Genomic DNA, 14,947 nt, shown 5'->3' on the forward strand with positions numbered 1-14,947 from the left:
GGACAACTTTAATCCTCAGTGATTACATAAAGGAGGACAACAAGCACCTACGGAAATCAGGAACTGAAGAGGAGTTCAGTGAGAGAAGCCAGCTTCTTCAAGAGCTAAAGGAGTTAAAAGAAGAGGGGGAAAACAAAATGGTAACTGCTGGCGCTACAGTGGAAAAATCTGCCGCAAGCCAAAAAAGAAAAAAAGAAGCTGAAGACTCCGCTAGAGGAATAGAATTGCGAAAGGAAGCAATGCGTTCTAGAACGCCTTTAAATCCCAATGGTAAATTGTTAAATGTAACACTTTAAATGCATTTATAAAATAAAATCCTTTAATATAGATGTGGACATCAGTCCAGAAACTTCAAACCCGAGGAGGGTAAAAAGAGATATCTTCCAATATCTCAGTAACAAAAATGCTTCTGATTTAGAAATTAAAAAAGAAGAACTAGCTTTAAGAGCTAGGGAACTGGACTTAAGGGAAAAGGATGGAATTAAGAGAGAAGAGGGAAGAAAGTGAAAGAAAGGAAAGGGCGGAACGGTTCGAATTAGAAAAGCAAGAGAGGAAGGCTATGTTAGCCTTAATTCAACAATTAATGGCAAAAACATCGTAACTTCGGCCTTGTTTTACTTTTCTCATTTTTTGTAAAGTTGAATAATTGTTTTTAACTTTAATTGTTCTTTTGATTTGTTTTTGTTGTAAACTTGAATACTTTTTTTTAGTTCAATTGTTCTTTTGATTTTTTTTTGTTGTAAACTTAAATACTTTTTTTTAGTTCAATTGTTCTTTTGATTTTTTTTTTGTTGTAATCTTGAATACTTTTTTTTAGTTCAATTGTTCTTTTGATTTTTTTTTGTTGTAATCTTGAATACTTTTTTTTAGTTGAATTGTTCTTTTGATTTTTTTTTGTAACTTGAATGCTTTTTTTTTTCAAAAAATTGTTTTTTAACTTGAATCTTTTTCTTAATTGCACATATTTCTTGCTGTGAATTAGTTTTTTTTTTCATAATTAAATGTTAGACAAAATTATTATTCTATTATTTTATTTGTTTTGCTGAAAAATGCAAAATTATTAGATTGCCAAGCTATAGAGAAAATGGTTTGAATTTTAATCAAAACTATAAAATAATTAGACTGCCCTGCCTACCTATACGAATTGATTATAAGGTCAATTGAGTTTAATCGACAAAACTCTAACTAGAGACTTCCAACCTATAGTAATTAATTAAAATGTATGATACCACCTTGATGAGTTTAATCGACAAAACTCTAAAACACCTAGAGACTTCCAACCTATACTAATTAATTAAAATGTATGATACTACCTTGATGAGTTTAATCGACAAAACTCTAAAACAATTAGAGACTTCCAACCTATACTAATTAATTAAAATGTATGATACTACCTTGATGAGTTTAATCGACAAAACTCTAAAACACCTAGAGACTTCCAACCTATACTAATTAATTAAAATGTATGATACCACCTTGATGAGTTTAATCGACAAAACTCTAAAACAATTAGAGACTTCCAACCTATACTAATTAATTAAAATGTATGATACTACCTTGATGAGTTTAATCGACAAAACTCTAAAACACCTAGAGACTTCCAACCTATACTAATTAATTAAAATGTATGATACCACCTTGATGAGTTTAATCGACAAAACTCTAAAACAATTAGAGACTTCCAACCTATACTAATTAATTAAAATGTATGATACTACCTTGATGAGTTTAATCGACAAAACTCTAAAACACCTAGAGACTTCCAACCTATACTAATTAATTAAAATGTATGATACCACCTTGATGAGTTTAATCGACAAAACTCTAAAACAATTAGAGACTTCCAACCTATACTAATTAATTAAAATGAATGATACTACCTTGATGAGTTTAATCGACAAAACTCTAAAACACCTAGAGACTTCCAACCTATACTAATTAATTAAAATGTATGATACCACCTTGATGAGTTTAATCGACAAAACTCTAAAACAATTAGAGACTTCCAACCTATACTAATTAATTAAAATGTATGATACTACCTTGATGAGTTTAATCGACAAAACTCTAAAACACCTAGAGACTTCCAACCTATACTAATTAATTAAAATGTATGATACTACCTTGATGAGTTTAATCGACAAAACTCTAAAACAATTAGAGACTTCCAACCTATACTAATTAATTAAAATGTATGATACCACCTTGATGAGTTTAATCGACAAAACTCTAAAACAATTAGAGACTTCCAACCTATACTAATTAATTAAAATGTATGATACTACCTTGATGAGTTTAATCGACAAAACTCTAAAACACCTAGAGACTTCCAACCTATACTAATTAATTAAAATGTATGATACCACCTTGATGAGTTTAATCGACAAAACTCTAAAACAATTAGAGACTTCCAACCTATACTAATTAATTAAAATGTATGATACTACCTTGATGAGTTTAATCGACAAAACTCTAAAACACCTAGAGACTTCCAACCTATACTAATTAATTAAAATGTATGATACCACCTTGATGAGTTTAATCGACAAAACTCTAAAACAATTAGAGACTTCCAACCTATACTAATTAATTAAAATGTATGATACTACCTTGATGAGTTTAATCGACATAACTCTAAAACAATTAGAGACTTCCAACCTATACTAATTAATTAAAATGTATGATACTACCTTGATGAGTTTAATCGACAAAACTCTAAAACAATTAGAGACTTCCAACCTATACTAATTAATTAAAATGTATGATACTACCTTGATGAGTTTAATCGACAAAACTCTAAAACAATTAGAGACTTCCAACCTATACTAATTAATTAAAATGTATGATACCACCTTGATGAGTTTAATCGACAAAACTCTAAAACAATTAGAGACTTCCAACCTATACTAATTAATTAAAATGTATGATACCACCTTGATGAGTTTAATCGACAAAACTCTAAAACACCTAGAGACTTCCAACCTATACTAATTCAATAAGATATTAAATAAATTTTGTACAACCTTTTTGCAGCATAACGATTGCAACATCTAAAATGATTCAAGGAATCTGGGGGAATTAAATTAATTAACATGCCATAAAAACTGTACAATTTTAAGATTTACTTTGGCTATTTCAATCATTTTTCTTTTCATTGAGGATAACTTTAATCTTGGTCATACTCTAAATAATGCTCCACAGTTGGAGTCTCTATTTCAAAATAAGACGATGATGTGCTACCATATAAACAAGTGTGCACATTAGTCAAAAGAGCACCTACTATGTAGTAGATTCCGACAGGTTGAAGGAACAATTTTAAGTTTTTTTTAAAATCCAAGAAAGCAAAATTTTGTATGATCTTCCCAAATCCCCATTCAACACTCTCCCGAACAGAGCTCATGGCTTTGTTAAACCTTTCCTCTTCAGGGGAAAGCTGGGCACCACGAAAAGGAACAATCAAAACATTCCTCATTGGATAACCAGGGTCACCATAAATGCAAAAATCAGCACCACAAACATTCTCCAAGTCATGAATTACATTGCTTACACGAAGCATATGGGAATCATGTCTACGTCCCTCAACTGGCCCAAATAAATTTACTATCAACCCATCGGGGGAAGTGATGGACTGGAACTTAAGTGCATGAATGCGTTTGTGACCACTGTAAAAAAGGCGTTGATCATATTTTGGACGACAAATTGGTCTGGCTGTGCCGTCTATAAATCCCCAGCAGTTATTCAAAGGGGCACCCTTTGAAGCTATAGCACTAGCGTATCGCTTTAAATCCTCTTTCAAGAGCCATTGTCTGTTCAAATCTTGCAATAAGTGCTTATGGCGATCATAAATAAAGTTCAACGTAGCTTTGACAATATACGAGAGCTCCGCTTTTGAACGAGAAAATAACGGAGTTAAATCGCTAAGGCGATTTGGATAAACCAATCTCCTCAACAAAATGCACAAAGCTTCAACATTGTCAACTTTGGTTCTGTTTTCGCAGATGATATAATCGGGAAGTCGCAAAAATTGGACAAGCCTATAAATATCGTCAATGGCAAACCTGCATAATATAAATATAGCATGAAGAACAAAATAACAATTCTTAAATGAAAAAACAAACAAACCTAAAGTTGAACGTAGCAACATCTTCCGAAAGGTTTCGTAAATAAAATCTTTGTTGATACGTTGGTGGATTGAAATTCCGAATTTGACCTAAGATCCACAATTCCTCTACATCTCCTAAGTTTTCATTATTTCCCATTGCATCGGCGTACAATAATAGTTCAGCATTATCCTAGCAGGATTAAACATAGGAAATTAGCATAGAAAATGACCAAATTAAGCTTACCTTTGTCTTTCTTTGTTGGCAGTGGCACTTTGTAGTTTGTACTTTCAAGTCTTGCCATAAATACAATATTTTATAATTGAATAAGGTGTAAAAAAATAAATTTTCTTACCATGTTAATCGATCCTTAATTGAAGGTTTATTCTGTGTATATATAATGCTTTAACAACTTATACCACAAAAAAAATTGGACCTTGCACTACAACGGACGAAATTTTTGAAAATATATTTTTAGGATGAAGTCTGTTTATTAACCATAGATGGCGTTAATGACACCGACATTCGCGGAATTTTTGAAAGTTGAGAAGAGAGAAAAAATTCTCTCCCGGGGCCACGGTGACCAGAACGCGTAAGAAGACCCGCGAATTGGAGAATTTTAAACTACACGTACCGGTACGCGGTTCCGAGGGGTGAGCTTAATCTGTCTATTATTCAAAAAAAATCTTTTACTTGAAATTTAAAATTTACACCATTTTGTGTCTAATTTTGGATTTTTAAACCCTTTACGGGGACCTTTGACCCAACGGTTTTTCATGTTTTTTGCTTCTAGTGAAAATAGTGCCATTTATCTAGATATCGTATAGCGAAGTAGAAATATCTTCGTGTTTTTGATGTCTTTCTGTTAAATTGAAATTTGTAATAAATAACATTTCGTGTTTAAATTTGAATTACCACATCCGCTATGGGGACCACATTCCCAACATTTTTTTATTATCTTTCATATGGATGAATAAAAGTTAACTTCGAAGGTTGTCGTGTATAGTATTATTCAAAAAAAAACCTTTTACTTGAAATTTAAAATTTACACCATTTTGCGTCTAATTTTGGATTTTTAAACCCTTTACGGGGACCTTTGAGCCAACGGTTTTTCATGTTTCTTGCTTTTAGTGAAAATAATGAAATTTTTCAAGACATCGTATAACGAAGTAGAAATATCTTCGTGTTTTTGATGTGTTTCTGTTAAATTGAAATCAGAAATAAATTACATTTTGTGTTTAAATTTGAATTACTGCATCCGCTATGGGGACGCCAATCGCAACGCTTTTATTATCTTTCATATGGATGAATAAATGTTAACTTCGAAGGTTGTCGTGTACAAAATTATTTAAAAAAACCTTTTACTTGAAATTTATAATTTACCCCATTTCGTGTCTAATTTTTGATTTTAAAATACTTTACGGGGACTAATGATTTAAATTAGTAAAGTTCGTAAGGTTTCGTACAAAGCACTAAAAATAATTTTTATTTTTAATGGGGCCCCTATATTTCTTAATTGTTTCTAAAATTGAACTTTACCATCCTCTATGAGGCCATTGTTTCAACGTTCCCTTACAAAAATTATCTTAAGAAACCTTGAGACTCTTTTTTGGGAAAATCTTTTAGAAATTCTCAAGAGATTTCAATGGGAAATAATGGGAAGTTTGGCACCTTTTTCCATAGGATGTTCTATAGATTTTCTTAAGAGTTTTTGTACTTGAAATTCTGAAGAAAATCCCTAAATATTTTCCAAAGCATTCCAAAAACATTTCCCAACAACCTTCGCAAAGATTTCCCTAAGAATTCCCAAAGATTTTCGTGAGATATTCCCAAAGATTTCCCTAAGAATTCCCAAAGATTTTCGTGAGATATTCCCAAAGATTTCCCTAAGAATTCCCAAAGATTTTCGTGAGATATTCCCAAAGATTTCCCTAAGAATTCCCAAAGATTTTCGTAAGATATTCCCAAAGATTTCCCTAAGAATTCCCAAAGATTTTCGTGAGATATTCCCAAAGCTTTCCCTAAGAATTCCCAAAGATTTTCGTGAGATATTCCCAAAGATTTCCCTAAGAATTCCCAAAGATTTTCGTGAGATATTCCCAAAGATTTCCCTAAGAATTCCCAAAGATTTTCGTAAGATATTCCCAAAGATTTCCCTAAGAATTCCCAAAGATTTTCCTAAGATATTCCCAAAGATTTTCCTAAGATATTCCCAAAGATTTTCGTAAGATATTCCCAAAGAATTTCGTAAGATATTCCCAAAGATTTTCGTAAGATATTCCCAAAGATTTTCGTAAAATATTCCCAAAGATTTTCGTAAGATATTCCCAAAGATTTTCGTAAGATATTCCCAAAGATTTTCGTAAGATATTCCCAAAGATTTTCGTAAGATATTCCCAAAGATTTTCGTAAGATATTCCCAAAGATTTTCGTAAGATATTCCCAAAGAGTTTCGTAAGATATTCCCAAAGATTTTTCCCTGTAATGTTCTAATTATTAGGGACTTCGTAATTAAACAAATAATTTATATTTATATTTATATATTTTTTATTCCGTTTATCTTTCACCCATTTCCAAATCTGAGCAAAACAACTATGAAAAGTTCTTTAAATAAATGGCTGGTTGGCATTTTCAAGAGTTACATCACCAATAATGGTTTCTTCTTGTCTAGTGGTTTCATTCATTCCAGACTTCTTTTTGTTTGTATTTGTAACTTCTTTAATTTTGTCTTGGATGGTCCTTTTAATTTTATCCAATGAAATATCATATTTGCTCTTCACGTAATCTATAAAAATTCATATTAACAGCAACGCTTAATTATGAATACAGATTAATACTAGGATTTATTTAATTTTATTTTAATTATTTTATATTAAAGTGAAATTTTGAATATCACCAAGAGAAAATAGTAGAGATTATTATACTTGTAGGAGAATTTCAACTCAGTTGTGCAATCCGTCCCATTTAGGGTCGCCCAATTTTTTATACCCCCAATAATTGAATGAGCCAAGACAGAAGTAAAATGCAGCTAGCTGCCTTAAAAATATTGTGAGACTGCTGTTCTGACATGGAGAGGGGGGTAGGCTTTTAGATTTCTAACCACTCAAACAAGGTGTCAGGCTCATGGCTATTTTCTCTTTATATTACTCATGCATTGAAGCATTTGCATAACACTGTATGGATCAAAAATGAACTTACTAAGAATGGCATTGATTTTCACTGGGTCTAGTTGGGGTTTAGCTGGAATATCCTTGAAGGCATTGGATTGTTTTCCGCTAATTGAAGTGTTCACTAATTCATGTTCTGTAAAAAGACATAAAAGGAGGTTCCTGGCAAAAAACCTTGGATTTCCACTAGATGAGAATTCTGCTCTGGTCAAATCTGACTTCTTGATCCATATGTTGTTTCCAATGTCAACCTAGTTAAATGTTTTTTCGTATACATTCAATGAAGGGATAATGGAGTATAAGTTATTTTTAGTCATAAAAGCTGTTGTACAATTGCCCTACCATTTCTTCTTGTTCCGATTCATTTCCAGAGTGAATGCGACTCTCTTTGCAAGTTTGAATCACCTTTCTCAACTTACTGATCAAATGATCCAGTTCTGTAGAAAAATTAAATTCGAAATTGATAAAAAACGTAATAACAACTTTTATAATTATTAAACATTTCATACCAGCCCCTTTTTGCAATTTTTCATTTTCTTCTAGCAAAATTTCATTTTTCCTCTTCAGTTTTTGAATTTTTTTCAAAAGCTTCTCTTCTCTCGCATTTGAAGAATCATTCATAGTTTCTATTTCTATGACCGCCAAATTACTAACACCAGCAGCTTCCTGAATTTCAGTGTTTATTTCATTCAATAATAATTGGTTTTGCTATATAAATACGAAAATAATTAGAACTTTATAGTTAGTACATTTGGCATATCTCTGCCATCATTGCCATGGTTTCCACACAGTGCTATCCATTTGAAATATTTTTTTCTTTCTACAAAGCTTCTGGCCAGCAGCAGAGATATACCTCCTTGTAACCACGTAGGAGAGGCAAGCCCCCACCCCAATTATTTTCCAATTTCAAGGTATTTTACCTCTCCTTGTTGGTTTGACCCTCAGCGGCCTTGCTATTATACAGGTTATAATTTTTTTTACACTACATTGGGTTAAAACTGATACAATTCATCAGTAGAATTTTAGAATGTGTTTTTATTTTCAAAACCTTGAAATATTAATTTAGAGAGAGAGAGAAGCTGTTAAGTGTAAAACAGTCGTTTATAAAGACAGATCATTAACTAGATAAGAAAAGAAATTATTTCTTCTACTATTATTCTTCTATTATTTTTTCTACTTTTAAAGAACATTGGCAAAGGCAGCTGTGGGCTAGATAAAATGTTTTTAAAACAAATCACCCAATAAACAGAACGACTTGATGAATGTGTCATCCTTCGTTGCATTTCGCAGATCAGAAAAATAACCTTTCACACAAAACCCACATTACCCTGATTTGCATAAAATGTTGCTACTTCCATAAAATATGACATAATTCGTTAGTAAGTGGTAATTAAAAATACATGTATGGTTATGAGATTGCATAAATGTGAACATTTTTAATTTTAGGCCCCCAAATACTGCTCAATCAGTCATATTTTATTGGACTTCAAGATTTTGTATTCTTATCTTACTTTGTTAACAGCTGGATCACGACTTTTCTTAGTAACTGTCTGATCCACAATTATTTGGGAAGCCATGTGTTTTCGTTTCTTCTCTAATTCCTCATTAGTTCCTGAAACATTAAATTTATTAAATACAACCAACCCGTTTCCCTACTAAATAAAAGCACAAGGTGAACCACTGTATAACATTTATTATTATTATTACTCTTATTGTCATTTATTATGAAAAAACTTCAGATAATTAATATTGTTATACATACTTGATGTACGCATCACAATTAGCAATTGAAAATTTAACTATATTTTTGGCGATTAAAGAGAGAATGAAGCGGCCATACAGAGATTTCAGAATAATTGAGGACACTTAACTAAAATCTCCAATAGATAGTTGACACAGACACACATGGAGGATTCATACCATTTACACCAGACCGCCAGGCTACATGGAGGACAAAAGCAGGCGGGTTGCTGTCCTCCTGGTATAAATGGTATAAATGGTCTGAATCCTCCATGTGTGTAAACTATCTATTAGTTTTACGTAAGTTTAAAAAGTTGAGCTATTAAGCCTACGCTAATTTTTTGATGATGAAGCTTATATTTTTATAAAACCGCCATGAGGTCTTTCTTTCCTCGTTTCCTCCCCCACCCCTCCTTGCTATCTCACATTTTTAAGACTAGCAAGGAGGATGACACTCGCCTAAACCGCGGCGTTCCACCTCTACTTCTATCGCCACTTTTCCTCCCGCAAAATCTACGGGGAATACCGCATTAGGTTTTAAACATTGGAAATTTAAGTAAAAGTAACGGGCATTTGTTACGAAAAATTATTTTAATTTACATGATTTTTATGAATATATCGATTAAATTTCATTCTCCATTTAAAAATGTTAAATCGCGATTAAAAAAATTCAAAACTGAGATTTAATTTTCACATTACACAGTGGTTAAACTTCTACATATAAAAAAGGTTACTTACCAAAAGCCATCAGCTTAGCTGAATAGGGTTTCCTTTTATAGTAAACCTCGCTTTCCATTCCAATAAATTTTGAAAAATCCCGGGCTCCCGAAATTTCGTTAGCCAGTTCTTTGTTTACAATGGTCTTAATGGGATACACGTCTAACGTAGGCTTTTCTAGCTGGAGCCATTTAACCAGAACAAAAAGTCCCAACTCTGAACTTGATTTTGACATAATTATTAATTAATACTTTCTTCTAAATCAAGTTTAAACGACAAATTCCGAACTTTAACAACGAAATTAAAAACGACTTCCTAGCGTAACCCCTTCAGTACACAGTGCGTTACTGCGTTGGAATTTGAAAACTTTCCTATTTTGGTCCGGGCGGGGTTTGGGGCGATTTTTTTCCCAAAAAAACCTCCTTATTCACTAGCGTAAATAAGCCTTCCGCGAACGGGACACTTTAACCTGATAGTACCACAATAAGTGATAACAATCGGCCCCACCGAGTGGGAGAGTTTTTCGCCGTGAAAATAGGCCGGCATAGCCCTCCTTTCCACCTCGTGTCTTAGGTTAAAGAGGTGGTATGATAAAGGAGCTGTAAAGGTTAACCTAGGATATATATTAGAAGGATTTCAACCCCTCTCCAAGGTCGCTCCATTATACTATGGTCGCATTCAGTAACAGGCATAATTCAAAAACCAGTGTCGCAAAGCAAAGAGATAGGGGGATGCTTTTGGTCACTAGTGTGTTAAGTTAAAACTTACAATTCATGAGCTAGTCTTGCAAATTCTAGAGATATTTTTTATTTTATAAGTTACAGAAAATGCTGGCGGTTATTTTTATATTTTTTAACTTGACATTGAAGGCATAATTAACTATTATATATAAATACCTATTATTACTATGAATAAGCGATATCGTGAATATTTGTGGACGGACAGAAAAACAATACCGAAAAGATCTCGAGCACGGTATACCAAAAAAAATAAACAAAATGTTTCCAAAGATGTTATCTTAAGTTCGGACTCTGAATCGGAATTTGTTACGCAAATGCCTATCGAAGAAAACGCTAACAAATCTAACAACCACCAAATTCACCATCCAGAACGTCTTGAAGACTCGGATATGGAAGCAAGCCAAGATTTGTAAGAAATTATTCTTAACACTGATAATTATATTTTCAAAGCTTAGTTTCTATAGGGTAGTGTCAGTAAAAAGGGGAAACGACAATTTAACCCTCCCTCGATCTAGCCGCGCTTTGAAATAGGGAATATTGTGCGCGCCTGTTTTTAGGAAATATGACGTTGCTACACGTACCACTGACAGTACTCTATCTATACTACCATAAGTTTATAAGCTATGTTCCATAAGTGTGTCCCTCGTTAATGAGAGCTTGTCATGAAGTGACGTAGGCGACGCCTGGTAAGGCGCTATCAAAGGCTTAGTGTAGACTAAATAGGAGGATGGACTGCAAAACCGAGTGTAGCCAATTCCCGCGTCGTTCTTGGACTAGCTCTCATTAAACCTCTAGCATTACGAAGTAGAGGTAGTGACATACTTATGGAACATATCTTATAAACTTATGATACTACTTTACTCTTGAAATTATTTGAAATGGTAGGCCTCTATTATAGCCGAGTCAAATTCTTAGTATTAATTTAAGGGACATTGACGAGCCAGGTGCAGAAAATAGCAGCACTTCTAGTTCGATTGATGAAAATGATGACAGTCATGATAACAACGATGATAGTGATGATAACAACGAGGACGAAACAAATGAAAATAACGCAAAAACTGATATGGTATATTATGTTTTATAAGAATAGTTACTCTATTATGGTACATAGTTTTCGCAAAAGGGAGTTTTTCGGTGCCTCCATTGTTGCCAGACCCAAGAGACCATTGGTGAGCTATGCAAGCAATTAAGACCAGAGAAATGCCTGTAATTCAGAACGAGTGGCAGTGGCTTGGCAACACTGCGCTGAGTGAAGGCAGAAGAGAGAGGGGGGCATTTTATTTCTAGCTCCTTTAGTTAAAACTATAGGCCTAGCTACATTTAATTAACACTTAAATTTTTGATACAACATATCATTATTCCAGGATGAACCTATTTATGAAGGATCTCACTTAACAAAAAAAGAGAGTATGCTCCTTATAATGGCGCATATATTAAGACACCACACATCTGAAGAAGCTACTTCTAGCTTATTGCAATTAATTAGATGGCATCTACCGCAAGGTGTGTCCACATCGTTTCCCATAACAAAGTATCTTTTCCACAAATATTTTGAAAGCCCAAAAGGTTTGGTTAAACCGTACTTCTATTGTCCAAATGATGCTTGTAAATCGAATTATTTGGGACCAGAGAGAGAGGGTCAAGATGAACTAATGTGCGATATTTGCAACTCGGATTTTAATGTAGATTTCCTATTAAAGGGTGAAAATTATTTTTTAGTATTTGATGTTGAATCTCAAATCAAAAACTTATTAGAATTGATATGCCCCGAGTTAAAAAAAAGTATAAGCTACTTCGATATTTCCGATATTACGAAATCTTCAAAATATCGTAGAAGTAACATGAATGACGATGACGTTTCAATAACATGGAACACTGACGGCGTTCCTATTTTTGAATCGTCAAAATTTGATATTTGGCCCCTACAGTTCACCATCAATGAGTTGCCAATAGGAGCTAGACAGAGAAATACTCTTTGCGCAGGCCTTTGGTTTGGACAAAAAAAACCCAATATGAACTGTTTTTTGAAACCTTTCGTTGAAATTATAAATTCACTTTCTTCAAATGGGATTGTTTGGACAAACAAAGAACAGAAGAAAATAAGATCCCGAGTATTCCCCGGACCATGTACTGTAGACACAATAGCTCGGTGTACAATACAAAATATGACTCAATTCAATGGAATGTTTGGTTGCCCATGGTGTTATCACCCGGGAGTAATGGTGGAAAAAGGGAAAGGCAATATAAGGGTCTACCCTTACAAAAATTTTGAAAATGTAGACGCGCGGACAAAGCTGGGATTTATTGACGATGCCACAAATGCAGTAAACAAAGAAGAAATTATCAATGGTGTTAAAGGGCCCTCAGTTTTGTTAAAAATGAACCACTTTGACTTAATAGAAGATGTACTCGTGGACTATATGCATTGTTTGTGTTTAGGTGTTATAAGAACAACCACAAATTTATGGTTGGATTCTAAGTCACACGAAGAACCTTATTACTTAGGCCGGAAAGTGAAAGAACTGGACGCAAAGCTAAATAAAATAAAAGTGCCAAAGGAATTTACCAGAAAGCCTAGGTCATTTGAAGAGCGAGCATATTGGAAAGCGTCTGAATGGAGAGCGTGGGCATTGTTTTACTCTCCATCCGTTTTGAAAGGACTTTTGCCCGGTCAGTTTTACAGTAATTGGATGAAGTTAATTATGGTATTTCACTTGTTATTAGCAAGATCAGTACCTGTTAACTTGCTCTTTCAAGCGAGAAAAACTGTCTGCGAATTTCTCAGTGGCTATGAAAATCTTTATGGAGTAAAAAACATGCTTTTCAACATCCATCAAGTTTATCATTTAGTTGATTGTGTTGCGAATTGGGGCCCACTCTGGTCATTTTCAGCTTTCCCATTTGAATCAAATAATGGTCGGCTACTGAAACTTTTCCATGGTACGCAATATGTACAAACTCAGATCTCCCAGAGATTTTTGTTTTTGCAATTTATCCCCACTTTAGTCTTAAAAAATGAAGTTTTTAAACTAAATCCTATGCTTGGAAAGTTTTTTGCTTCATTAACTAACAATTATTCCCAATTCCCATCGCAAAAAATCAAAACTGAAAAAACTATTATTTTGGGTAAAACATTGCCTTCAAAGCTATCTGTTGATGAAAGCGCGATATTAGAAGAGCATGGCATCGAGCGCTCGATTACGCTTTTGCATAAAAAAGTGACAATAAATGGGTTGGTTTTTAGTGCAAAATGTAGAAGTAAAAGAATAGAAAACTGCTATATTTACACCGAGATTGGCGAGAATATTAACTTTTTCAAGATTAGTCAAATTTATTCCACATCTAATAAAAAAGTGTATGTCTCTGCCCAAAAGCTAAAAATTCTCCCGTTTAATGAATTCAAAATATTTGAAAATGGCCTTCCGCAAATTCTTTACCCATTTGAAGTGACAGAAAGAAAAAACACTTCTTTCTCTTGAAAAAACAAAATTAAACAAATGTTTGAAAATTGTTAAAGAACCTAAACAATACTTCATTAAGCTAAACGTAGTTTTGGATGGAACTTAATTTTTTTAAAGTGACTAAAATATTAATTTTGAATATTTCCCAATTAATGGCCATTGTTTTGGTTATATCGTATGTATGTAACTATTAATTGAAACTCGTTTTTATATTTCAAACTTACCTATCATACTTGAGATTTTTGTCGTTTAAATTATTAATATTAAAAAACTGTTTCATTGATTCTCCTTCAAACTTAATTTAAAGACCAAATTATTCTCTCGATTACTTTTTGTTAAAATTCCTGAGATATTTGTAATTAGCACTTAAAATATCTCTCTCAAATATTCCCTTCTATTTTTAAAGGATTTTGAGAGAAAATTTCAAGTTAAGCTCAAAAACAGTTTATCACAAACATTCCCTTTAATTGTCCATATCGTTCTTCAGAAATATCTTTCTTCTAAAATTAAAATATTTTCCTCCTAAAGTTTCCCTTTAATTTTCCAATGCGTTCTTAAGAAATATTTTCCCCGTTAAAAACCAAACATCATGCTCCCAAAGTTTCCTTTAATTTTCCATAGCGTTCTTGAGAAATATTTTCCCTCTAAATACAAAACATTTCCCTCCCAAAGATTCCCTTTAATTTTCCATAGCGTTTTTGAGAAATATTTTCCCTCTAAATACAAAACATTTCCCTCCCAAAGATTCCCTTTAATTTTCCATAGCGTTCTTGAGAAATATTTTCCCTCTAAATACAAAAAAATTCTCTCCCAAAGATTCCCTTTAATTTTCCAATGCGTTCTCAAGAAAAAATTTCTTTCTAAATACCAAACATTCTCCTCCCAAAGTTTCCCATTAATTTTCCTAAGGGTTCTTAAGAACTAATTTCCAATGAAAAACCCAAATTATTACTCCCAAAGTTTCCCTTAAAATTCCCAAAGAACTCTTCGGAAATATTTTACCAATGTTCGAACTCCCAAGG

General features: G+C 33.0%; 3 protein-coding genes across 3 annotated transcripts; 1 reads left to right on the top strand and 2 right to left on the bottom strand.

Annotated features, from left to right (window-relative positions):
- Positions 1-3,106: 3,106 nt before the first annotated feature.
- Positions 3,107-4,765, bottom strand: LOC149644227 (uncharacterized). The gene is made up of 3 exons (XM_089850360.1): positions 4,123-4,765; positions 3,281-4,058; positions 3,107-3,210 (listed from the first exon to the last, which is right to left on the bottom strand). Exons 1-3 carry the CDS (start codon positions 4,257-4,259, stop codon positions 3,184-3,186), a joined length of 942 nt encoding a protein of 313 aa, XP_089706486.1. The 5' UTR covers positions 4,260-4,765; the 3' UTR covers positions 3,107-3,183.
- A 1,858-nt stretch (positions 4,766-6,623) lies between these two features.
- On the bottom strand, positions 6,624-10,113 carry LOC149644228 (uncharacterized). Its single transcript, XM_089850431.1, has 7 exons — positions 9,746-10,113; positions 8,779-8,879; positions 8,506-8,571; positions 7,777-7,975; positions 7,610-7,704; positions 7,299-7,518; positions 6,624-6,885 (listed from the first exon to the last, which is right to left on the bottom strand). Exons 1-7 carry the CDS (start codon positions 9,957-9,959, stop codon positions 6,707-6,709), a joined length of 1,074 nt encoding a protein of 357 aa, XP_089706557.1. The 5' UTR covers positions 9,960-10,113; the 3' UTR covers positions 6,624-6,706.
- Positions 10,114-10,712: 599 nt separating this feature from the next.
- On the top strand, positions 10,713-12,406 carry LOC149644229 (uncharacterized). The gene is made up of 4 exons (XM_089850335.1): positions 10,713-10,873; positions 11,392-11,530; positions 11,829-12,246; positions 12,393-12,406. Exons 1-4 carry the CDS (start codon positions 10,779-10,781, stop codon positions 12,404-12,406), a joined length of 666 nt encoding a protein of 221 aa, XP_089706461.1. The 5' UTR covers positions 10,713-10,778.
- The last annotated feature ends 2,541 nt before the right edge of the window (positions 12,407-14,947 follow it).

This window comes from Phalangium opilio, unplaced genomic scaffold (genome assembly GCF_054372755.1).
Source record: "Phalangium opilio isolate 3A_F unplaced genomic scaffold, DU_Popi_V2 ptg000090l_1, whole genome shotgun sequence".
In the NCBI taxonomy this organism is placed as follows: domain Eukaryota; kingdom Metazoa; phylum Arthropoda; class Arachnida; order Opiliones; family Phalangiidae; genus Phalangium; species Phalangium opilio.

Coding starts and splice junctions, on each gene's coding strand:
- LOC149644227 (XM_089850360.1), bottom strand. CDS start 4,259: ATGGGAAATAATGAAAACTTAGGAGATGTAGAGGAATTGTGGATCTTA. Junction 4,059..4,122: donor GTTGCTACGTTCAACTTTAG/GTTTGTTTGTTT, acceptor TATATTATGCAG/GTTTGCCATTGACGATATTT. Junction 3,211..3,280: donor CTGTCGGAATCTACTACATA/GTAGGTGCTCTT, acceptor ATTTTGAAATAG/AGACTCCAACTGTGGAGCAT.
- LOC149644228 (XM_089850431.1), bottom strand. CDS start 9,959: ATGTCAAAATCAAGTTCAGAGTTGGGACTTTTTGTTCTGGTTAAATGG. Junction 8,880..9,745: donor AGCTAAGCTGATGGCTTTTG/GTAAGTAACCTT, acceptor TTAATGTTTCAG/GAACTAATGAGGAATTAGAG. Junction 7,519..7,609: donor AATCGGAACAAGAAGAAATG/GTAGGGCAATTG, acceptor ACATTTAACTAG/GTTGACATTGGAAACAACAT.
- LOC149644229 (XM_089850335.1), top strand. CDS start 10,779: ATGCCTATCGAAGAAAACGCTAACAAATCTAACAACCACCAAATTCAC. Junction 10,874..11,391: donor ATGGAAGCAAGCCAAGATTT/GTAAGAAATTAT, acceptor TATTAATTTAAG/GGACATTGACGAGCCAGGTG. Junction 11,531..11,828: donor ATAACGCAAAAACTGATATG/GTATATTATGTT, acceptor TCATTATTCCAG/GATGAACCTATTTATGAAGG.